Genomic DNA, 26,289 nt, shown 5'->3' with positions numbered 1-26,289 from the left:
GAATGGGGATTTTGCAGTATCTTTCCCTTGCCACGCCTACAAAGCCACACCCACAGAACTGGTAGTAAAAACTTTTGAATCCCACCACTGATTCTGACCACTGCATCCCCACAGTTATACTTTAGGTAGGTATAATGGTTGGATAGAATAAAAAACTGTTTACTGTTTCTGGAACAGAGGTAAGCATACATATCCCCAATACCAAGATTTCTGCATCGAAGTACCATTCAAGTGGATTACAGATTATAATATGACTTTACTTCACACTCAGGGATGTTCCTCAGCTGAAGATGGACTTGAATTTAGACCTCTCCATTTGTAGTCAGGGACTTTAATTGCTGTGTTGCCCTGACCCACATTTCCCAGAGCCTGTTTCAGTTCCCACCCTCTTAAGAATCTCACTACCCTGAATAGTTTAGGAAGGACTTCAAAGGATTTTTGAAGCTATCCACTCTCTCCTCCCACAGACGAAAGAACAGCTGGAGCCCAACTCTATTCACAGCTAGAGATATTCCTCAGGTGCTGTTTGATCCTCAAGGCCATGGGATAGAACAGAATTTCTTCCATTCCTTTATCCAGCAGACTCTAAAGAAAAGGAAACAAAGGAATTTCTATGTTCCCCATTTTCCAATTGTCTGCAGCTATTCTGAAGAATTCTGAAGACCCATGTTCTCAGCCTAATCCACCTCACAGGGCTGTTATTTGGGGGGAATTAGGAGGAGGAAATATAATGTATTTTTGGAGTATAAGATGCTCCAAAGTATAAGATGCAGCTAAATTTTGGGGAGGAAAACAAGGGAATTTTTTTTGCCTCTGGCTCCTTGCAACAAACAGCAAACAGTACAGACAATATACTCTGTTTGTGGTGTATTTCTGTGCATGGGTGCCTGACCCATAGAAATAGCAAAGAATTGGAGAAATGTACATTATGGCAGTATATTAATGCCAGAAAGTTTTCTTAAATGTAGTCACACTAGCTCCTCCCAATTATTTAAATAGATCTACTCCAAACATGACTAAGTCAGGGTCTAATTAGACAACAGGACACTGTTACATTTCAGACTATACTGGTACCGAAGCTGTTAAAATTGATGTGGCTTTCTGGAAATATATGTTATTCTCTGCTATTTAAAAGAAGATACAATAGCATTGGACGTCTTCAGATCAAGCATTTGTTTTAAAAAGCTTCTTCATTTTGTTAAGTTGTCTAGAACAATACTAAAGCAGTCTTTAAAAAATAAGTCTAATCATTTGAACATTCTGTAGGCATTTACAGTTACTGACTTACCTCCTTGCAGCAAACAGCAAATAGTCTGATTAGCACAAGAAAAAAACAAATCTGCCTCTGCCTCCCAGCAATTTGGAACAAGCAGCAATTTTCACTTTCAATTTCAGCAGGGGCCTCCCTATGATCAGCTGTTTCAGGCTACAGGGATTGCCATAGCCTATTACAGCCTCCACAAGCCCCATTTTCCCCATTTGTTGCAAGGAGGTAAATTGCTGGGAAGCAGAGGCCAAAGGATGGGAGCTGGTGCGTGGGCTACATTCGGTGTATAAACGCACCCAAATTTTCACCCTCTTTTAGGAGGGTGAAAGGTGCGTCTTATACTCTGAAAAATACGGTATATATAATTATATATTATATATACAGTTAGTCCTTGATTTACAACAGTTCATTTAGTGACTGTTTACAACAGCCCTGAAAAAAGTGACTTCTGGCTGTTTTCCACAGTTATGACCATGGCAGCATCCCCATGGTCACATGATCAAAATTCAGGTGTTTGGCAGCTGTCTCTTATTTATGATGGTTGCAATGTCTCAGGGTCACATGATCCCCTTTTGCGACCTTCTGACAAACAAAGTCAATGGGGAAGCCAGATTCACTTAACAACCATGTGACTAACTTAAAAAATGCAATGATTCACTTAACAATTGTGGCAAGAAATGTGGTAAAATGGGGCAAAACTCACTTAACGAATGTTTCACTTAACAGCATAGATTTTGGGCTCAATTATGCTTGTAACTCGAGGACTACCTGTATAATATTTCTGTGCCACCCTTATGACGTACCCCAATCAGATCCACATATGTAGAGAAAGGGCCATGTTACATGGGATTTTTGAGTTCTGACTGCACATGAAATACGTTGCTTTAATATAAGGATCCTGATAGCTTGTTCATCTAATACAGTGATGTGGAACCTTTTAGAGACCAAGTGCCCAAACTGCAACCCAAAACCCACTTATTTAACGCAGCAATTTAGCCTGAATAATGAGGTTTTGCTACCTAAAATAATGATAAACAAGCCAGAGTTGAGCTAATTGTTCTAAGAAAAGCGTGATGAATGCATGTTTATGCCCCTTTATTTTTTTCTGCTTTTGAAATATTATGTTTAGCAACAATAAACAAGAAAAACTTTTGTAATATCATTTCTCTTTCCCTCTCTCTTTCCCCCCTCTTTCTCTTTCCCCTCCCTCCCTCCCTCTGTTTCCCTCCCCCCTCTCTCTGTCTGTCTCTTTCTGTCCTTCATTTCCCCTCCCCTGTCTCTCTCTATCTCTCTCTTTCTATCCCTCTTTTCCCCTCCCTCTATCTCTCTGTTTCTCTCTCCCCAACCCCTGCCCCCAGGAGCAAGCACACAATGACACGGGGTCGCATTGTGGCTCCACGTCCTAATGAGCTCCAGGAAGAGGAGACCATGTCTCCCCCATTGGAAAGCGCACTAAATTTCACTGTGCTGCCAAAGGCACTGCGAGAGTAGTGGGCAGGCCTTGGAGGCAGGAACAGCAAATGTACTGCGATGAAGGCGGAATGCACAAAGCTTTGCTCCCACACTAACTTTCGTTTTCCTGCAAATGACGGCAAGAAGCTGGGCTGGGGTGACGGCGCAAGGACCCACAGAGAGGGCTGCGAGTGCCACCTCTGGCATGTGTGCCATAGATTCGCCACTACTGGTCTAATGCATAGTCCAAGAATGCACTCATTAAAGGAAAAAGAAAGTTGGAAATACTTGAAATCGTAACAAAAAAATGGCTGCAGAGGCTTTGCTATTTTAACAATCTGGATAATATGCATTAGCTAATTAAAGCCTATATTTTTTTGTGCTCAGCAAATTCTGTGAGTATTTAGGTTATGCATGAAACAGCTTTCATCTCTTAAACCCCATGAAAGAAAGAATGACAAGTAAAATATGGGGTGTTTCAAAATTTTCTGAAGTGGAGAAAGCAAGATTTCTGTTTGGTTTTAATCTTCTCTTTAAAAAGATGCTCGTTTATGCAAAGACACTCTCTTCACTTTGATTTGTGCAAATGCAGTTCAGTGGCATCTTGTTTATTTAGATTTTAATGTCCAGGTAAATGAAAACTTCTTGCTAAAAAAGTAGGTGGAGGAGGCTGAGAATTCTGGGTGGGAAAATGGTGATCCATACTTTGTAGAGTGTCATTTTCCAGAAACAATTGTTAAATTGGGTAACTTCTCGAATATTCCATGTAGAACCTGAATGTGAATTAATTCAGACATTCTTCAAGTTAAAATGGAATGAAAATGTGAGACCCAGATGATGTTCTCCAACAACTAAGGAAACAATAGAAATTTCTCTCTTTTCCAGTTGCAACATCAAGAGTCTTTTCAGATGCACAGGCTAGCAATAGCAATAACAATAGCACATAGACTTATATACTGCTTCACAGAGATTTACACTCCTCCCTAAGCGGTTTACAGAGCCAGCATGTTGCCCCCAACATTCTGAGTCCTCATTTTACCAAGCTCAGAAGGATGGAAGACTGAGTCAAACTTGAGTCGGTCAGGATCGAACTCCTCGCAGTGAGCTGAATAAGCCTGCAATACTGCATTCTAACCACTATGCCACCATGGTCTTGCAAAGGAATCAAAGTGATGGTAAGAAGCAATGGTATTACCTGGGGTTGGCCTCAGAGGTGGGTTCTGGCAGTCATTACTGCCGGTTCGCTCATGGGCATGCCCTGCGTGCATGTGCGGTATAATAAAATTTGCTCTGTGCATGTGCAAAAGCAAAAAAGAAGATGGCAGCACCTATAGTATCACCCGTAGAACTGGTTCAGGGGTTGCTGCCGGTTTCAGCGACCCAGGCTGCCAAACCACTACCGGTTCGGCCTATCCGGTCCAAACCGGTAAGAACCCATGACTGGCTGGCCTTCATCCTTAATTCAGATCCGACAAGCAAAACTTACTGTATTTTTCGAACTATAAGAGGCACCAGTGTATAAGATGCACCTTAGTTTTGGGGGAGGAAAATAAGATAAAAACTATTCTGCCTCTGCCTACCAGCATCCATGGTATTCATCTGGCTAGCGTCCTGTCAGTGTGTGAGAGAGTTGAGGGCTGTTTGGAAACTAGCAGTATTTGCTGTGTGAGCAACAAGGAAGGAGACAGCAAGGAGCCTGGGCATGGCTTGTTCTGTACTAAAGCTACATGCTGTGCTGATATCTGAAACTAAAACTGAAAGTGAAACTCCTCTCCTCTGCTGAACTATCATGTTGGAAAACCTGCTTTTGGTATTGTATCATATATTATGTTATATATGTGTGTGTTATATTATATATAAAGAGAAGTTATTGAATCCTGCTGAATCAGTTACTTGTGTGTGCTTTCTGAGTGTGATTGCTGCTGCAAACTCTGACACATCCTTGCAGCAAATAGCTAACAGGTAAGCTTCAGAAAATTATTGCAGCCTGATTCAGCACGAGCAGCTGATTGGCAGGTAGATTGGCCTCCCGGAATACCCTCAATCAGGTGTTCCAGGTGGCAGAGATTGCCACAGACCATCGCCTCCCCCGTGCTCGCATTTTTGGCTACATTCGGTGTATAAGATGAACCCAAAATTTCACCCTCTTTTCGTGGGGAAAATGCATCTGCCAGAGTTCCAAATAGCATCCAAAATTAAATCAGAGTCTGAGGCAAAGTATTGCTCAAAGTTCTAATGTATTAAGAGAGCCATGTTGGGACATCTGGGAAAACCCGAATCTGAAAGCTTCCCAGTTTCCCCCCCCCCTACTTGAAAGTTCAAGATCTTGCCCCCACACCCACAAATCCATCACATGGTCCAATCTTCCACTGCCATGCTGGCAGTTCCACCCAACCAATTCGGTCAGGTGCAGAAGTGCAGAGACAAAGGATGACCTTGGATTTCTAGAAGGAATTTTGTTTTGGCTACATAGCATCTACCTCTGTACAATCCGCTTTCCCATTTTCCCATAATAGAAAATGCAGAGTAGAATAATAAAAAGTGTGGCAGGCCAAAGATCCAAAAGGAATATGACTGCAGGCCTGACAGGATCTTATACTCCGAAAAATACGGTATGTTAGCCCTGGCTGCTGAATCAACTACAGTTAGTCCCCGACTTACAACGGTTCATTTAGTGATGGTTTATAGTTACAACAACACTGAAAGAAGTGACATGGCTCTTCTACTTTTGGGGAGAAGGAAGAGAGAGCGATGGGTGTAAATGGCCCAATTTTGATGTTACATTTTTTGTTCCTTCTTGTGCTGTTTAATCATTCCATACAGAAAGAGGGCAGCTAAATTGTTCTCTTGAATGTTCTTGTCTTTGGAAATGAAGTTGCTGGCCAAATTTGGCAAGCTCCATTAATTCTTCAGGCCCTAAGTTATTACATTGCTGATAAGCTTCATTAGTATTAGCTGATGTAGATTATGTCACTTATAAATTATTTTTAGCTTTTCTTTTAGCAGTTGGCTACCTTCCCAGGCAAGGGTCCTTAATGATTCATGTCCAATTTGGTGTAGAAAGAGAGAAGGGGGCGGGGGCAAAAGAAAAAAGGGTTACCAAAAATGGAAGAGCCATGTGCATTTTATTCAGTGTAGTTAATTCGGCAGACCAGGCTAACATAAATCTTGCTTGTTGGGTCTGAATTAAGGATGAAGGCCAGCCAGGGCTGTGCAATACCCAAGCCTTGTGCATCTGAAAAGTCTTTTCATGATTGCAACTGAAAAAGGGAGAAATTTCAATTCTTTCCTTAGTTGTTGGAGAACATCATCTAGGTCTCATATTTCCGTTCCATTTTAACTTGAAGAATGTTTGCATTAATTCTCATTCAGGTTTGGCAGGGAATATTCCAGAATGTCCCTTGATTTAATACATAAATATCAGATAATGCTACTCCCTCTCCCCCAATAGCTTCCACAATATGGGTTCCATAATATTCACAGACACCTCACATCCTGGACATAGATTGTTTCAACTCCTACCCTCAAAATGACGCTATAGAGCACTGCACACCAAGACAACTAGACAAAAGAACAGTTTTGTCCCGAACACCATCCCTCTGCTAAACAAATAATTCCCTTGCCACTGTCAAACTATTCACTAAGGCTACATTACTATTACTATTAGTTTTCTCATCGTTCCTATCACCCATCTCCTCCCCCTTATGACTGCAGGATTGTAACTTTGTTGTTTGTATCCTTACGATTTATATAGATATCTATTATTTCCTGATTGATTATTTGCACCCTATGACTATCATTAAGTATTGTACCTTATGATTCTTGATGAATGTATCTTGTCATTTTATGTCCACTGAGAGCATCTGCACCAAAGACAAATTCCTTGTGTGTCCAATCTCACTTGGCCAATAAAGAGTTCTGTTCTGTTCTGTTGTTCTGTTCTGTTCTGTTCTGTTCTATTCTATTCTATTCTATTCTATTCTATTCTATTCTATTCTATTCTATTCTATTCTATTCTATTCTTCTATTCTATAAAAAGGACTAGGGGGACATGATAGCAGTCTTCCAATATTTGGGGGGGTCTGCCACATTGAAGAAGACAACATATTCTCCACTACACCTGAAGGCAGAACAAGAAGCAATGGATGGAAACTAACCAAGGAGAGAAGCAAACTAGAACTAAGGAGAAATTTCCTGACAGTTGGAACAATTAATCAGTGGAACGGCTTGTCTTCAGAAATTATGGGTGCTACAACACTGAAACAGTGGTGAAATTCAATTTTTTTTTACTACCGGTTCTGTGGGCGTGGCTTGGTGGGCTTGGCAGAGGAAGGATATTGCAAAATCCCCATTCCTTCTCCACTCTGGGGGCAGCCAGAGGTAGTATTTGCCGGTTCTCCGAACTACTCAAAATTTCCACTACAGGTTCTCCAGAACCTGTCAGAACCTGCTGAATTTCACTCCTGCACTGGAGGTTTTAAAGAAGAGACTGGATAGCAAATTGTCTGAAATATTACAAAGATTTCCTCTGTGCAGGTGTTTGGACTAGAAGACCTCCAAGGTCCCTTCCAACTCTGTTATTCTGTTATTTAAAAAAAGGTTAAACTCAATGATGCAAGGAAAAATGCCTTCTCTAAAATAATGTCTGAGGAACAGGACAATATACCCAGAAATGCAAATCTATTTTGCACTGATTTGGTTTTTCAAAAAAAAATCATTGTAAACTAACGAGGGACTGTTTCAAAATCTGGTAGGGATGGAATGAAACAAAGCTGAGGTTTTGTCCATCCCTACCTAGAAGCAGTGCCCAATGCTAATAAATTACCATTAATCATTTGTTATCTTTGCAAAGGGTAAAAGAAAGAAAAAGGTTTGTTTAATTATTCCTGTGACTCAAGCAAAATACAGCCAGAATGTATCAGCCGGGTCTATTTGAAAGCTCAGCAAACAGCTCATGAATACTAAAGTTGCAGTTCAAGTCCGCAGGTAAGTTATAATTAGGCCAAGGCTAGGAAAAAGGAAAATTGAGTTTGCTGTCCTTGGGCCTTTCTTATTTGCTTGTTCTCAGAAACAGTTAAACAATTAAAAGCCATGGTGGCACAGTGGTTGGAATGCAGTATTGCAGGCTAATTCTGCCGACTGCCAGCAGTTCAATTCTCACCTGCCTCAAGGTTGACTCAGCCGTCCATCCTTCCGAGGTCAGTAAAATGAGGGCCCAGATTGTTGGGGGCAAGAGGCTGACTCTGTAAACTGCTTAGAGTGGGCTAGAAAGCCCTGTGAAGCGGTCTATAAGTCTAAGTGCTATTACTATTGCTATTCCTTCTCTTCTAATGATGTCTGTGCAAAACTCTGATGCAGTGGTTTGGGATACTGATTTGGGGTTTTCCCCAAGCTTGAAGTTTTTGGGATTGGGTTGGTGAAGATGCAGCGTTATGGAATGTCATGAGCCCCATGCAGAAAAATGCTCGTGATATTTTTCTCCTTTCAACCTTCTTTCACTTGATGGAGGAACATTTATTTATTTCTAGTCACTTCCGTTGCTTTTGATGTTTTGTTCAAAGGAGAGCAGCATTTCTGTGAAATTCTCCCCCTTCTCTTTATAATAATGTAAAGTTACAGTTACAAAGATTAAACCTGAAAGTGACAAAGATAAAAGACTAATACAAACTATGAAAAATAGAAAGGGAGGCACAGCAAAAATAAAAATAGCCCAAAAATATGAATAGAAAAAGGAAAAAAATATAGTAAGGTACAAAGAAAATAAAAACAAACGACTTTCCCCTTCGTCACAAATCGAATAATTTCAGTAATGTATTGCCTTCCCTACTAATACATCAAAATATCTCTTCTTCCATATCTCATTTTTTTTTACTATAAATAAATTCTTGAAATATAATTAAATTCTAATCAGCAAAAAGCCATTCAGCTTTACCAGAAGTAGCAGCATATATACATATTAACTTTAACCAACTTTATATTCCTTTATTCTACTTTTCACACAATAACCTTTCATTTTTTCTAACAACAGCAACAGCAAAATAACTCTTCTTCCTATTCTTCCCATTGTTGTTATCTTTAAACAACAAATGCATTTATTCTTGATCAAATAAACCGGTGTTAGATTCCTTCCCTTTGCCTATAACAATCTTGCTTTTCAGCCCCAGAAGTTGATTTTTTTTTTCATTTTCCCTTTGTCTCTCCCCAAAAGATTATTCAAGACTTTAAGAAATCTGTCTTATAAATCCAAAATAAGCAATTTATCAAGTGGTTGTGCTGGTTTGTTATTTGAATATTTCTTTTCATTATTAAAACATCAGTTGATTTCATCCAATGTCACATTCCACCCTCCCACATCATTCTTAAAGGCTGTTGTTTTAGCTCCATGTTCAAATCAGCCTCAATCTCATTCTTTTTTCTTTTTTTTAGTAAAGCTTACTTCTCTTATATAACCACTTTTAAATCCAGTTTTATAATAGTAGACAATCTTAAAAAGTAACTTCTGGGTACATTTTTTCAAATGTCCTTGAATTAAAGTAATTTGCTACACTCTATATTAATAGGTCTTCTCCTTTAATTATAATTCTTTAATTCTTTCTGGTTCCCTTTACTATCCAATCTTCAAAGTCCCCTTTTATCATATTCCCCCCCCCCCCCAATCAACAGCATTTTCCCATGGGAAGTTTTCTTGTACTTAATTTCAGACTCTTAATGTATTCCAAACAACAACATTTCCCCACAGAAAGGATTCTTATAATTAATTTCAAATTCTTATATCAAATCTGTCACCCTTCCCAGGCATCAGAAAAGCCTCTGGAGGCTGGGGAGGGTGAGAAACGGGCCCAACAGGCCTACCAGAAGTTCAGAAATGATCTGTTTCTGGCTTCCGGAGGCCTCTGGGGGCTCAGGGAGGCCGTTTTTACCCTTCCCAGGCATCAGAAAAACCTTCGGAGCCTGGGGAGGGTGAAAAACAGGTCCAAAGGGCCTACCGGAAGTTCATTTCACATGTGGGTGTACACTTTGCATTTAGGGTGCCGACACGCATGTGCGCTATCGCAGCCACGCCCTCGTGTTTTTGGCACCCAACAACAAAAAGGTTAGCCATCACTGGCCTAGGGTAATGAAATTTGTTCTGAATGTTTTTAATGTTCAAAAATCAATTAACAAGCAATTTCCAGAAGTGATTTAAAAGGAAACTATTTGAACCAATAGTGTCCTTCTGAAAAGTGTCAAACTGTGGCACTGGACAAAGTTTTATTTACTGTATTTTTCAGAGTATAAGACGCACCCTTTTCCCTCTAAAAAGAGGCTGACAATCTGGGTGCATCTTATACACTGAATACGGAATTTGTGGCCTCCTGAAACCCCGCTCCCTTCACCAAAATCAAGACCAGTAGATATGCTTAACACGGCCCTCCATGAATGTATCAAATCCCACTTTCTCTTCAATTCACTATTGAAATGTATGTTAAGTACCATAGTTTTTGGAATATAAGACACACTTTTCCCCCTAAAAGAAGGTAAAGATTTGGGTGCAAAAGGAGAAAATGGGGCTTACAGAGGTAGCAATAGACTATGGCAATCCCTGCAGCATGAAACAGCTGATCTTCGGGAGGCCCATGCTGAAACTGAAACTGAAAGTGAAATGGACTGTTGCTGTTTGCTGTAAAGAGGCAAATTGCTGGGAGGCAGAGGCAGATTTTTTTTTCTTATGCTAATCAGGCTACACTGGAACATTATTATTATTATTCTAGGCAACCTAACAAAATGAAGAAGCTTTTTAAAACAAATGCTTGATCTGAAGAGGCCCAGTGCTATTGTGTCTTCTTTTAAATATCAGAGAATAACATATACTTCCAGAAAGCCACATCAATTTTAACAGCATCTGTACAAGTATAGTCTGAAATGTAACACCACAAACAGTATATATCAGTGATGGTGAACCTTTTTTGGCTCTCGTGCCATAAGTGGGGGGAGCACAGGGGGGGTCGTGTGCAGGCATGCCGCACCCATAATGCAATGTGTGACCTCCCCAGTGCGCATGTGCACACTTCAGGGATGACCCCCCCCCCATTTTTTGCTTGCTTTCCCTCCCCCCCCAGACTCCAGAGGCTTTATAGGAGCCTGAGGAAGGCAAAAACAACCTCCCCCGCATCCCCCCGGATGCCCTCCGTAGGCTTCAGGGACCTTCAGGAGGCTTCCCTGAAGCCTCCGGAGCAGTCAAAACGACCCTCTGAGCAAACTGGAAGTCTGTTTCTGAACTTCCGGTTTGCCCGTAGGGCTGGTTTTTTGCATTCCGGAGGTTTCACGGAAGCTCATGAAGTCTCTGGAGGGCCTCGGGGGAGGGGGCTCTTTTCGCCCTTTCCAGGCTCCTATAAAGCCTCTGGAGCCTGGGGAGGGCGAAAAATGGCTTTAAAAAAGGGTGAACTCAGCTAGCCAGCGTGCACATGTATGCTGGCCAGCTGACAGGGCAGCACTTCACGTGCCCTGACAAATGGCTCCACGTGCCACCTGTGGCATGCCATCACTGGTATATATCATCTGTACTGTTTCCTGTTTGCTGCAAGGAGGCAAATTGCTGGGAGGTAGAGGCAGATTTCCCCCCCCCCTTGTTTTCCTCCCCAAAAGCTAGGCACATCTTATACTTTGGAGCATCTTATACTCTGAAAAATATGGTAGTTTAAATTAAACTGAACACAAATTATAGAAAGGCGCCCTGGACAAAGCATCATTCGTCTATAAGAACCAGGAATTTAAAAACCTAGCTTACTGATTTCCTGGCACCATGGCAGACTCATCTTTTCTTCCCTTAAATGGCCAACAGACACCTCCAGAAGGCTACTGTCATTGTAAAATTGCTCAAGTAATGACAAAGGGAAAATTGGCAAGGTAAGGTCAGCATCATGACCAACCGTGTGGCTTCAAGCCATTGATGAGCACTGCTGATCTTTGTCCTCATGGAGATAGATCAGCTGCCCATTTTAACTCCTAATGCCATATTCCATCTGCATTCACAAAACCCAGATATTTTTTCTGGCTTTTTGAATGATAGCTAGATGAGGACATCTATCCAAACAGAAAGCCCCCTGAGCAAGTGTTCAAAGAAACGTGATTAAACGAGATTAATCTCCACTGATGGGCTATGCAAACGTCTGATGACATTTTGAACTGAATTAGTGAGTTTCTCTTGGTCAGATGCCCTGATTTAGAAGCTCTCTTTAGGCGTGGTAAAAGATTTGAAAATGCAAGTTAATGCAGTAAGACAGTCTACAGCAGTGATGGAGAACCTTTTGGAGACCAAGTGCCCAAACTGCAACCCAAAACCCACTTACTTATCGCAAAGTGCCAACACGGCAATGTAACCTGAATAATGAGGTTTTGCTACCTAAAATAATGATGAATAAGGCAGAGTTCAGCCAATTGTTCTAAGAAAAGCATGATAAATGCACTTTTATGCCCCTTCATTTTTTTCTGCTATTGAAATATTATGTTTAGCAACAATAAACAAGAAAAACTTTTGTAATATCATTTCTCTTTCCCTCTCTCTTCCCTCTTCTTTCTCTTTTCCCTTCCTCTCTTTCCCTCCCAACCTCTCTCTGTTTCTCAGGATAGGCCCTGGATAGGCCCAGGATACCTGCGAGACCACCTAATGCCACCAGTAGCATCCCACCGTCCAGTGCGATCCCACAGAGTTGGCCTCTTCAGGGTGCCGTTGGCCAGACAGTGTCGGCTAGCGACCCCCAGGGGGAGAGCCTTCTCTGTGGGAGCGCTTTCCCTCTGGAATGAGCTGCCTCCGGAGCTTCGCATAATCCCCGACCTCCGGTCCTTCCGACGTGCCCTAAAAAATTGGCTTTTCCAACGAGCCAGCCTGGCCTGATTAGAATAAAATACAGGATTAATTTGGTTGTTAATTTTAATTCAATTTTTAAATTTTTATTGTAAATATCAATTGGGTTTTTTTTGGATACTTTATTTAATGTCCCTTTTAATTTTTGTAATATGTGTTTTCTTTTATGTTGTACGCCGCCCTGAGTCCTTGGAAGAAGGGCGGCATATAAATCCAATAAACCTAAACCTCTCTTTCCCGCCCTCTCTCTCTGTCTCTTTCTTTCCCTCCCTCTTTTCCCCTCCCTCTATCTCTCTGTTTCTCTCTCCCCAACCCCTTGCCCCCCCCAGGAGTGAGCACATGACGACACAGGGTCGCATTGTGGCTCCACATCCTAATGGGTTCCAGGAGGAGGGGACGCCATCTCCCCCATTGGGAAGCGCACTAAATTTCACTGTACACACACAAGCCAGAAACCAGAAGAACAGCTGCCTGGTGCACATGCACGTGTTGGGAAGATGATCTTCTGGTTTCTGGCACATGCATGCAGACTGGCAACCTGGTCTTCCAGTTTCTGGAGCATGCATGAGCACCAGACAGCTGGTCTTCACATGTGTATGCATGCCAGAAACTGGAAGACCAGGTTGCCAGTCTGCATGCATGTGCCAGAAACCAGAAGATCATCTTCCCAACACGTGCATGTGCACCAGGCAGCTGTTCTTCTGGTTTCTGGCTTGTGTGTGTATGTGTGTGCGTGCATGTGTGCGTTTCTGTGTGTGTGTGTGTGTGCATGCCTGCACATGCGTGCTCCTCTTTCGGCACTCAGTGCTGAAAATGTTCACCAACATTGGACTGGACAGTCACTTATCTGAAATACTGTAGTTTAAATTATCCTGCTTGAGTAAGGGACTGGACCCCAAGGTCCCTTCCAGCTATTCTGTTCCACTCTATTCTATTCCATTCCATTCTATAGATCTGTGATGTCTGACCTTTTTGTTCTTGCGAGCCAAAAGCATGCATGCGTGTGCCCACACCCATAATGCAATGTGCATGCGACACCCCCACGCCCTGCCCCTGTGCATGCACATGCTCCCCCCATGCTTCCCCCACCACCTGCGCATGTGAAAGTGACCCCCTCATGCTCAATTTTGAGCCTAGCAGGCCTCCCTGAAGCCTCCTGGGCCCAAAAAATGGGCTGCAAGGTGTGCTGCACCCCACACACATGCGCTTCCGACCCTCCAACCCCCAGCACATGCACATGTGTCTCCCACATGCATGGCAGAGACCTGAAAATCAGTTGGAGGGCAGGAGCATGCGAGCATACATGGTGGAGCTGAGTTGGGGCGACAGCTCGTGTGCCACATGCCATAGGTTCACCATCACAGTTATCTACTCTACTCTACTCTACTCCACTCCACTCCACTCCACTCCACTCCACTCCACTCCACTCCACTCCACTCCACTCTATATGCAGCAAAGACTAATTACTTATGTGATCAATCATACTTAGTCAATAAAGAATTCTATTCTATTCTATTCTATTCTATTCTATTCTACTCTAATGTAATCTATAATAATATTCTATTCTATTCTATTCTATTCTATTCTATTCTATTCTCTTCTATTCTATTCTATTCCATTCCATTCCATTCCATTCTGATCTCACAGTCCTGTTTTCACAGAAATAAAATTAAGGATGATTCCTGCATAATTTCTTTTGAGATCCCGGAAAAAGGCAGAATAGAAATCTGAGCAGCTTCATTCATCTCCTTGTCACTGCACCACATTTGTTCTTCAACTGAGTAAGGAGGCGGGAAATATGAAAACCCATTTACAGGAAGAAGAAAAAAATCAGTGTAATTCAGTGACAGAATTATTAGACTAAAAAAAAGAGAGACTTGGTTTAAGTTTATGCTAACTGGCTGGTTTGGAGCTGGTCACAATATCTCAGCTTAATTTACCCCACTTTGTTGTAGGGATTTGATAGAGGATGGCATATGATGAGGACCATCATGAACTCTTGGGGAAGAGACAGAGCATGAATAAATGCAGACCTATTGGATGTGTTCCCATAACAAAAGCAGCTAAAGAGCTAGCTGCTAAATTAAATGTAGTTAAATTTAACCTTTCAATCCGTTTTCATCTTTGTGGGTTCGGTTAGTTTATGAGCCAATCTGCTGTTCAATTTCTCCAAATGTATTAACACCAAGATGGGTAGCCTATCTTCTCCTTCTCCAACATTCTCCAATGCTATCAGTCATTATTTCTATCTTCATTTAAAATAATATGTACAGGTAGCAATAGCAGTTAGACATATATAAAGGTAAAGGTTCCCCTTGCACATATGTGCTAGTTGTTCCCAACTCTAAGGGGCGGTGCTCATCTCTGTTTCAAAGCCAAAGAGCCAGCGCTATCCGAAGTTGTCTCCGTGGTCATGTGACTGGCAGGACTAAACGCTGAAGGCGCACGGAACACTGTTACCTTCCCACCAAAGGCGGCCCCTATTTTTCCACTTGCACTTTTATGTGCTTTCAAACTGCTAGGTTGGCAGAAGCTGGGACAAGTAACGGGAGCTCACTCCATTACATGGCGCTAGGGATTCGAACCACCGACCTGCTGACCTTTCTGATCAACAAGCTCAAATTATGCATCTTAGCCACTTGTCTTATCCACTGAGTCACCATAGTTTACAATAGTAGCATTATTTGCATATTGCCCCTCAACAATCTGGGTCCACATTTTATTGACCCAGGGTGGAAGGCTGAGTCAACCTTGGCCAGTCAGGATTGAACTGTTGACAGTCAGCCGAATAAGCAGGCAGAATTAACCTGCATTCTAGCCACTGCACCACCAAAGCTCCACCATTCAGGAACCCTCAACTCACAACTATTTGTTGAATGACGGCTTGAAGTTATAGCAGCACCAAAAATGTGACTTGACAACTGGTACTCTCACTTATGACTTCTGCAGTGCCCCACTGCCCCTGATCAAAATTCAGGCTCTTGGCAATTGGCATGTTTTTATGATGATTGCAACATCCCGGGGCCAATTGACTGGCATTTGTGACCTTCCCAGCCGAAGCCAGATTCACTTAACAAGCTTATGATTCACTTGAGAACTTGCAATGGCAAAAAAGATCATGAAATTGGGTGTGACTCACTTAATAACCCCCTTGCTTAGCAATGGAAATTCTCGTCCTAATTGTGGTCATAAGTTGAAGAATACAAAAAAATAATTGTATAGGAGGGGTCCTTCGTGCTCTCGGAGATTGGTTGCATTCTTGCAACTAGCACTGATGACGTTGCCTAGTTTGAGTAATGAAATATCTGCAAGGAAACAACCAAGCTGAGAGAGCACCAAGACCCCACAGTTTTCCTCCTCCTCCTCCCCTCCTCCTCCTTCTCCTCCTCTTATTTCTCCTCCTCCTCTCTCTCTTCCTCCTTCTCTTCCTCCTTCTCCTCCTCTCCTCTCCAGAAACACCACTCCCTTTTAGCACTGATGGTGTTACTTAGGTGAGTAAAGAAACATCTACAAGAAGACCACCAAACTCAAAGAACATCAAGGACCTTTCATTTGAACCCTGAATTAAATTATTTATTAGACTCTATATGGTTTGTTAAGGTAAGGCCACTCTAAACATTAAGTATCTCTCTGAATACAGAACACACATTCTCTCTCTCTCTCTCTCTCCCTCTCTCTCTCCCCCCTCTTGTTTGTGTCTGGATAGTTCCTGTCCTGCTTCCCTACTCTCTGCCAATTGCTACAAATTGTTTACTGCATTACCATCATTAAGCAGAATTAACAACTACTACCACCTGAGAACTCAGCAAATGAGTTTCATGTTTGCTGCATAAATCCACACGTCTACTAGCTCAGACACACACATCCAACTGGATGCCTAATTCACAGGCAAATGGAAAGGGACACCAATGCATTTCACTTACTGCTATGAGCTGATAGGAGTTGTTCATCATGGCAATAAGCATGTTTAGCAAAACCACCAAGGAGATGACGTTGTATGTTCCAAACATGGTGGCCCCAACAAACTCTGTGAATTCATGCCTGGCTTTGACATTCGTGACGTAGAGGTTCAATAGACCAAACACTGACCAGAAGAGAGACTGAAGAGTTTCAAAGAGTCTGCAAAAAAGAACAAAAGACAAGTCATTGTTTTAATAGGTTTGATTGAGTCTGGGAGAACAAATGCATCATTTATCTTTCTCATCAACTGGTACATCCAAAAGTTTTTGGACTTACATCTTTCTACCACTGTGGAATACCCGCAATTCTGAGAGGCAAGTGGTTCCATTAATTAATCATTCTTACTGTCAAGAACTTCCACCTTATTTCCAGGTTTTCTTTCTCTTTAACAAACTTCTTGTCCTGCCTTCTGGTACTTTGGAGAACAAGTCAACCCTTCCTCCCCATGACTGCCCCTCAAGTACCAGAAGACAGCTATCATGTCATCCCTAATCTTTGTTAGGTTAATCAGTGTCCACCCTCCAGATCCCTTATCATCTTCGTTGTTCTTCTCTGCACTTTTTCTAGGGCATCAGCATCTCTTTTGTATTAGGGTGACTAGAACTGGATGCAGTATTCCAAGTGTGGCCTCAGTATGCAGCAGTACTATCGCTTCTTCTAATTTTGATACTACAGCAGTGGTGGGTTACAACTGGTACGCCCCGGTATGGGTGTACCGGTGCCTGCTGGGAGCACTGGGTACTGTTCCGGTATGGTGCTCTGGGGGGCCCACCTGCCCACCATGTTTACCTATATTCGTGCTCTTTGGGGCTTCCGCGTATGCGCATGGAGCATACGACATTTGCACAATGCTCCGCCAAACAGCTGGAGTATCGTGGAAGCATCACGGAGCGTCGCAAATGATAAGTACTCATGCACGCACGTTTCATGTGGACGTCGGACCCCATTGCACCATACCGGTTGCACCGGGATCCAGAACCCACCACTGGTGGGTGGGTTCCTACCGGTTCGGCCCAGTTCGGCCAAACTGGTAGTGGTATGGTGGCCTGGGTCATTGGAATCGGCAACAACCCATGCCTGCCATGCCCCTGAACCGGTTCCCCATAATGTTTCTGTGCATGCACAGAACAGTCTTCAGTCAACTGGGCATGCACAGCAATGCGTGGTGGGCAGGCATGCAAGCAAAGCGAGCAGCGTGTGAGCAAAAACCCCTCTAAACGAACCGGTAGTAAGCCGGTTAGGAACCCACCACTGTACTACAGGTAGTCCTCGACTTATGATAGTTCATTTCCTGACTGTTCAAAATCACAACAGCATAGGAAAAAAGAGTTTTTCACGCTTACAACCATTGCAATATTCCCATGGTCACATGATCAACATTCGGATGCTTGGCAACTGACTCATCTTTATGATGGTTGCACTGCCCAGGGGGCATGTGATGCCTTTTTGCAACCTTCTGACAGCAACGTCCATGGGGAAGACAGATTCACTTAACATCCGTGTTACTAACTTTATAACTGCAGCGATCCACTTAACAACTATGGCAAGAAAAGTCATAGAATGGGGCAAAAATCACTTGACAAACGTTTCACCTGGCAACAGAAGTTTTGGGCTCAACTGTGGTTTAGGACTACCTGTCTCCTCTTGATATAATCTATCATTCATTGGCTTTTTTAGCAGCTGCAACACAATGATGGCTCATTCTTAAGCAGAAGTCCACCAAGACACCTAGATACCTTTCACACAGGGGTGAAATCCAGCAGGTTCTGACAGGTTCAGGAGAACCGGTAGGAAAAATTTTGAGTAGTTCAGAGAACTGGTAGCAAAAATTTTGAGTAATTCGCAGAACCGGCAAATGCCACCTCTGGCTGGCCTCAGAGTGGGATGGGAATGGAGATTTTTGCAGTATCCTTCCCCTGCCACACACCAAGCCACACCCACCAAGCCATGCCCACTGAACCAGTAATAAAAATATTTGAATTTCTCCACTGCTCTCACAGTATTTACTGTTGAACCATATACCACCTATTCTGTATCTGCGCATTTTGTTTTTCCTGCCTAGGTGAAGAGCTGTGGTGGCACAGTGGTTAGTATGCAGTATTGCAGGCTGACTCTGCCAGCAGTTCGATGCTGACCTGCTCTGTCAGCTTTCCATTCTTCCAAGGTTGGTGAAGTGAAGACCCAGATTGTTGGGGACAAGATGCTGACTCTGTAAACTGCTTAGAGAGGGCTGGAAAGTACTGTGAAGCAGTATAGAAGTCTAATTGCTATTGCTAAGTGCTATCTTCCTGACTAGGGCCCAGTGTTCAACTCTTGTCAAGATCCTTCTGAATCTGGAATAAATAAGTGTGAGATTTTTTCCCTTAACATGGCATTTGGAAAACCAGGACACAAATTCAGAGAAGCCTCTGAGCATTTTTCTCATGTGAAAACACTTCTGGAAGTCTATAGTAGAGAGTCTACATCTGTTAAGCTGGCACAAAAACTAAGCTTGTACGAGAAGGGAGAGAAACTAATATCAAAATGCAGCTGCTTTCTAAAGATATCTTTTGACAGCACAGCTATTTTCTACTTTCTAGTTCTACAGCAAAATCCATTCCAGATATCACTCAAAGAACACTACACGATGAGAGAATCTCTCTTCCTATTACAGGCACTACGAAAATCAAGGAGGAGAGAAAAGTAAGTGTGAATTTGAGAAGTGTGTTCTGCTATCTATATGCAAACTCTTCCAGAAATGGGGAATTTTTTTTCCAAATAGGAGATGCTTGTCCATGCTTCTTTCCTTTTGCATCATCTACTGCATTATTTCTGCCTGTTTACAAATATTATTCAACCAAGATCCACCGATTGGTGCCCTCTAGTGTGCTTGGACTACAATCCCTGAGTTGTCTCAGAGTGTTTTGGAGCAGCATCCTTAATGTAACAATGAAGATATTCCTCTGAATAGTCTGCCAGTCCAAATATATGAAAGACAAGTAAAAGTAGTCCTCAACTTATGGCCATTCATTTAATGTTTGAAATTATGACCACACTGAAGAAAATGATTTGTAGTTGATCCTTGCACTTACGACTATCATAGCATCCCCAAGGTAATGTACTAAAATTTTGGGTACTTGGCAATTAGCATGTATTTACAAACAGTTGCAGTGTCCAGAGTCATAGGCCTGCCCAAGAAGCTTCCAACAAACAAAGTCAATGGGGAAGTCACATAGGCTTAATGATCCTGTGATTTTGGTTTTGCCCCCCCCTCTCTTTCTCTCTCTCTCTGTCTCTCTCTCTCTGTCTCTCTGTCTGTCTGCCTCTCTGTCTTTGTCTGTCTGTCTGCCTCTCTCTGTCTGCCTCTGTGTGTGTGTGTCTGCCTGCCTCTCTCTCTGTGTCTGTCTGTCTTTCTCTCTTTCTCTCTCTCTTGTCAAAGGTGAGTGAGGTAGGGTCACATTGTGGCTCTGCACCATAATGGGCTCCAGGAGGAGGAGGAGGGGACCACATCTCCCCCATTGTGAAGCACACTAAATTTCACTGCGCTATGCAGGGCGCTGCAAGGGCAGTGGGCAGACCATGGAGGTGGCAACAGTTCTGATCCCGAAGTAGGATGCAAGGGCTGCCTTGAATTTAACTGTACAAAGGCAGAACACTGTTGCTTGCCAAAGGCAAGTACAGGAGCACTTCACTCCTGCTCTAGAATATGGAGCGAGTTTCCATCCCGATGCCGTTGCCCTTACCTTCTCAGGCCAGGCAAGGAGTGATTGGGAAGGGAGAGGTTGGGCACCTAGAGTTGGGATCAGTTGAGAGGGAGCCGCAGCAGAGGGCTGAAAGAGCTGCATGCAGCTCCGGAGCCAGAAGTTGCTGATCCCTGGTCTAGCTATCTGCAATCTGCCATAGCTCTTGAGTCCAAATCCCCCCCCCCAATATATTTGTAATTAGGACAAATCTGGACATGGTATCAAGGCCTTTTTGCATGTCATCATCTGTGGACAAGATGTTCTTAGCCAAAAGGCTGAACTTAGAACAACTCTCCCAGATTCATTCTTTTAGTATCCCTGTCAAGCAAAGTCATGATAAGAAGGACTAACTAGATTTGCTAACAGTTACAAACACTGCCGTGTAAAAAAAAAAAAAGTACACGAAATCACTTATTGTGAATATGTAAGGACAAAGAACAGGCTGGTTGTCACATTCTGAGCCAACAGAGAGAACCTTAATGATGCCCTTAATAGAGTGTTGTCCAACAGAACAAGGTTGGGCAAGCCCAAAGCAGACGATAAAAAGAGTGCTTTAAAACTATGTGGGGACAACTAATAACAGCAGTGAGAATTAATGAGTCTGCAGTGCTTTGGAGATAATCTGCACTAGGACTTGAGCCGTATCCTCTTGTTGGCAAGATCACAGGTTTTTGTCAGCTTTATTTGGGAGGAAAAGTGTTCATTCTTTCTCTTGGGAGACAGACACAGGCTGTCTGCCTATGTGGTCTACTGCTGAGCCATTAAGTTGATCAAACAGATAAGAAGTAAACAATTGGGGGGGAAATAGAAATTCTATTCTCCCTTGATTGCTGGGTACTCATATTGGTTTCATCTTATGCCTATATTGACCAAGCCAACCCAATATCAATCTGCAAAAGTTGACTTGCAATGAGATGGGTGTCAAACACATTTAATAAATGAATAAATCAACTCTCTAAAGGTTGGCTGCAACCATTATAAAACCCACTAAGTCTACTAGGAACAATAATCTCGTTCTTAATCATTTCTAGCTTTCTAGCTAACATTTCTCCTGCAAATTGGATCAGTGGTTGGATTTTGATCAGAGGTGGTATTCAGCAGGTTCTGACCAGGTCTGGAGAGCCGGTAGCGGAAATTTTGAGTAGTTACCGGTAAAAACCACCTCTGACTGGCCCCACCCCCATCTATTCTCTGCCTCCCGAGTCCCAGCTGATCGGGAGGAAATGGGGATTTTGCAGTATCCTTACCCTGGAGTGGGATGGGAATGGAGATTTTACAGTATCCTTCATCTGCCATGCCCACCAAGCCACGCCCACCAAGCCACACCCAACAATAAATGTCACGTGCACCAAGCCACACCCACAGAACCTGGAGTAAAAAATTTTTGAATCCCACCACTGATTTTGATGGAATTGTAGTGAGGAGATGGATTTCCAGGAGGGAGGGGGTACGTTCCAGAAGAGTAAGAAGTAACTCATCCCATATGTGTGAGAGAAAGAAGATGAATAACAGCCCCTGCCTTATAGTTCCCAGAGTATATTGTAGATGCAGAGAGTAGAGTCTTCAATTTGGCAAGATTTTATCTATAGCAGAGGTGGGTTCCCACCAGTTCAGCCTGGTTCGGCCTAAACCAGTAGTGGTATGTCAGCCTGGGTCACAGAACCAGCAGTGACCCAGGCTGGCCCACGCCCCCAAACTGATTCCCTGGTCGCCGCTGTTGCCATCTTTTTTTTGAGTTCTGCACATGCGCAGATAAATTTCCCTTGAACTGTGCATCCAGCATATGCATGCAAAGCGTGCACATGAGCAAACAGGTAATAACGCCGGCCAGAACCCACCCCTGATCTATAGGTGTAAAATAATAAAAAGAGAATCTCCATGTGTCATTCTTGGCATAAGGCCTTACAGGGTGTAGATAATATCATGGGTGATGGACAGGTTGGCTTTGTATCAGATGCTTAATGTTGGGCCAGTCTTTGATCTTTGGTAAAGAAATATATGCATAAATCAGAATCTGCCCTATTTGCAGCATCTATCAAATTCAAACAAGCCTTTGATTCAGTCTTTGGGAGAATCTTTGGCAGACGTTTAAGACTTTTTAATAGTCCATCAACTGCTTATCTTCATAAATAAACTACATATTACAGTTCAGACAAAAAAAAAAAAAAACCTAAGAGGGACAATTTTTGGAAGCCATACAAAATAGGATGGTAAAACAAATGTGTATTATTCTCTCCACTGCTATTTTAATTATTATATACAGGATCAGTTCCATGCTGGGATCCTTAACAGAGCATCATCCCTCAATCAAAAATCCAGAACTGTTGATTCAGTCATTCTAGCAAAGCTTCCAAAGGGGTTTTGAAGGCATTCTTCCTCTGTTGGGAAGATCACTCATGGCAGTTTTGTTCTGACCAAATTAAGACCTTGAGAAGATCAATTATGTTAGTTGGGATGTACTAGATGGTTTGCATCAGGTTTGCAACATTCATACAATTTAGGATTTTCAGAATGATCAAAGGATGGCTGGTTGGATTGATGGATGGATGGATGGATGGATGGATGGATGGATGGATGGATGGATGGATGGCTAGATGGGTGGGTAGGTGGATGGATGCTATTGGAACTAAATTTGTACAGCTATTTATAACCAAAGAGTGACCATAAATCTACCCTAAGCCTATGCAATCATCTTACTATAAGGCCATTAATTCTATTTTTTTTGTCTACACTGTGAGTTGTATTGTGTTGTGGGCGGGATGTGTGCACTGAGGGAGCTCAACCAATCTCATTGTACATATGTTGTGCACCAACAATAAAGAATTATTATTATCTCCATCTTCCCATGCTACAGATCATAGTTCCCTACTGCCCATAAACAGACATTTTAAATCAATAAATCCTGAAATCAGCAGTTCATTTTCACCCATTTGCAGCAAAAAGTCGATACATGTTTTCAGTCCTTTAGTTATAATTCACTCTTTCATCAAGTAAGTCAACATAGTGTTTGGCTGTCTATAATAATGAGGTGGAGCTTGACCTAGATTGAGATGAGGACATCTTAGATTTATATTTTGGTTTTCACTCAACCTTTAACTTGGTAGATAAGTAATCATTTTTTCAGATGTGCAAATCTCAGGGGTATTCCCTTGAGGCATTGCTGAACAATGATCAGGCTAGGAAGCCAAGATACTGTAGACAGAACACAGCAGAAAACTTAAATACAATCAGGGCACCAGATCGATAACTTCAATCCATCTGGATCCTTGACCAACATTTTATAAAAGTTTGTTTATTTTGCCATCAAGCTCCAATATTTCACTCCTCAGAGTTCTCATACCTCGATTGTGAATGGTTTCTGATGCCTTAAAATTATGCTCTGATCGTAATGGAGCAGTGAGGGATTTATTCTACCCAATGTTTCCATATTTTTATTCCACCAGTGTTTCTATAGAAACTCATTCAAATGGCTCTTAATTACACTTTTTCCTCTGGGGAAATCAGATCCATTTTATGTACATCGTATTTTTCTCCAACTGCAACGACCACTGGCTCATTGTAACAAACTTCTAACCGCCCCCAGAAGGACATTTAAACTGAACCTTTTCTGAAAACTTTATTTGGCTGTACCAGGGATATTTGAAGTGGAAAAAGCTACATTGACTCCTATGGTCCAACCTGTGTCACAACGTCTCTGTAATTATTTTCCGTGATGCTGGTCAGTAACTGTGATAATAAAAGACCTGTAATCTGAATACCTCTGGAGGACTCCGATTGCAAATGGCCATATTAAGCAATAGCTAGCTCTTTCATCTCCTCTGCACCCTGCAGCTACCGCTGATTGCAAACGGATGGCAAAGCCACACACACATCAGGATGGGGAGGCCAGAGGGAAGAATCAGATGTGAGATGAATATTTCTGCTAAATCTCCATATGTGTTAATGTTTCCCCCTGTGACTCCACTTTAAAAACAGTTTCCAGCTAGGACATCAGCGGCAAAGATGATTTGCCAAGAACACAGAGAGAAAACGTTTGAAAATGAATTATTAACAGATTGACCCTTCCCTTGTTGGTAAAGTACATAGCTGTTCAAGGAGCTGGACTTTTTCTGAAAAAACAAAAACAAAAACGATGAAGGCTAACCTTGAGATGCAACAAGGGATAGGGTGCAGTGCTGGATTTTAAGCACCATCAGTACATGCCCAGAAATACAGTCCAGATGCCTTAAAGGTAAATGTAAAGGTTTCCCTCGCACATATGTGCTAGTGATTCCCAACTCTAGGGGGCAGTGCTCATCTTTGTTTCAAAGCCGAAGAGCCAGCGCTGTTCGAAGACGTCTCGGTGGCCATGTGGCCAGCATGACTCAACGCCGAAGGCGCACGGAATGCTGTTACCCCACCAAAGGTGGCCTCTATTTTTCTACTTGCATTTTTTACATGCTTTCGAACTGCTAGGTTGGCAGAAGCTGGGACAAGTAACGGGAGCTCACTCCGTTACACGGTGCTAGGGATTTGAACCGCCGAACTGCTGATCGACAAGCTCAGTGTCTTAGCCACTGAGCCAGCTTGAGATATAACAAGGGTGTCAGGCTGGATTTTAAGCACTCACCAGCACATGCCCAGAAATGCAGTCCAGATGCCTTAAATCTGATTATTTGAAGTTGCTTTTCAGAAGACACTGAGCTTGGCTATCAAAAAGGTCGGCAGTTCGGCAGTTCAAATCCCTAGTATAGGTCTTCTGCATGAGCAGGGGGTTAGAATAGATGACCTCCAAGCTCCCTTCCAACTCTATTACTGTTACTTAAGATGGTCTTCAGGACAGGGAAAGAGAGAGGCTTAGGTTTCTCTTAAGGGGGGGGGCCTTCAACGTAACATGCTCAAAATGGCATTTGACTTCGCATTGTGAGGCTGGCCCTTCTCTGCGGCCCACAGACATAATTTCTTCTTTTGCAGGTAGTCCATTCTTAGCACGTCATCCCTGCTGTGTGTCTGTTCAAAGTGCAAAATGTCATTTGGAACCAGGGGTGTTAATCATGACTCTTTCAGCTTTCAAGGCAAGCAGAAAGAACTTCAGAAATGAGACACCAATGAAAGTGCCGTTGCTGTGTGAATTCGCTCTGCCTTCAAAGCGACCCTGCTGCTTCTTTGTTTCCTATAAATACTCCTCTCCCCCTCCCTTTCCAATGTTAAGCCCCCTCACACTGCATAGCATATTGCAGGGTTTGTATTTATGAAGTTTTACCTGTACTCATGTTCAACTGCTGATTGGATCATTGAATGCTGCAAATAGGTTGTTGGTTTCTCTCCTCCCCCCCCCCCAAACCATTGATCATCATCATACAATCATAGGGTTGGAAAGCACCTTGATGGTCTTCTAATCCAGTGTTTCTCAACCTTGGCAACTCAACCTTGGCGAATGCTGGCTGGGGAATTCTGGGAGTTGAAGTCCAGACGTCTTCAAGTTGCCAAGGTTGAGAAACACTGTTCTAGTCCAACCCCCTGTCCAAGGCAAAAGTCTCGTATCATCCAACTGGCTGTCCGATCCTCCAGCAATGGAACACTCCACAACCTCTGGAGGCAAGCTGTTCCACTGATTAATTTATCTCACTGTCAGGAAATTTCTTCTTAGTTCCAGGTTGGATCACTCTTTAACAAGTGTCCACCTGTTACATATTGTCCTGCTCTGAGGTGCTTTGGAGAATACCACATTTTTCGGAGTCTAAGATGCTCCAAAGTGTAAGACGCACATAGCTTTTGGGGAGGAAAACAAGAAAAAGAAATCTACCTCTGCCTCCCAGCAATTTGCCTCCTTGCAGCAAACAGAAAACAGCCTGTTTCAGTTTAGCCTGATTAGCACAAGAAAAAAAAATCTGCACCTGCCTCTTCCTCCCAGCAATTTGTCTCCTTGCAGAAAACAGCAAGCAGCCTGTTTTAGTTTAGCCTGATTAGCACAAGGAAAAAAAATATGCCTGCCTCCCAGCAATTTGCCTCCTTGCAGCAAAAAGTGTGTTTCAGTTTCAATTTCAGCACAGTCTGATTAGCAC

The 26,289-nt window shown here is 42.7% G+C and overlaps 1 protein-coding gene across 1 annotated transcript in view; it reads right to left on the bottom strand.

The window, feature by feature from the left end:
* TRPC5 (transient receptor potential cation channel subfamily C member 5) overlaps positions 1-26,289 on the bottom strand; it is a 217,186-nt gene that overhangs the window by 13,962 nt on the left and 176,935 nt on the right. Inside the window, exon 7 of the mRNA XM_087727145.1 lies at positions 16,487-16,682. Coding sequence (XP_087583271.1) covers positions 16,487-16,682 — 196 coding nt within the window. The remainder of the gene's footprint in view (positions 1-16,486; positions 16,683-26,289) is intronic.

The sequence above is a fragment of the Thamnophis sirtalis genome, unplaced genomic scaffold (genome assembly GCF_051295495.1).
Source record: "Thamnophis sirtalis isolate CommonGarterSnake01/CBP01778 unplaced genomic scaffold, rThaSir2_p1.2 scaffold_13, whole genome shotgun sequence".
Taxonomy (NCBI): domain Eukaryota; kingdom Metazoa; phylum Chordata; class Lepidosauria; order Squamata; family Natricidae; genus Thamnophis; species Thamnophis sirtalis.
This window is presented reverse-complemented; position numbering and strand designations above follow the sequence as displayed.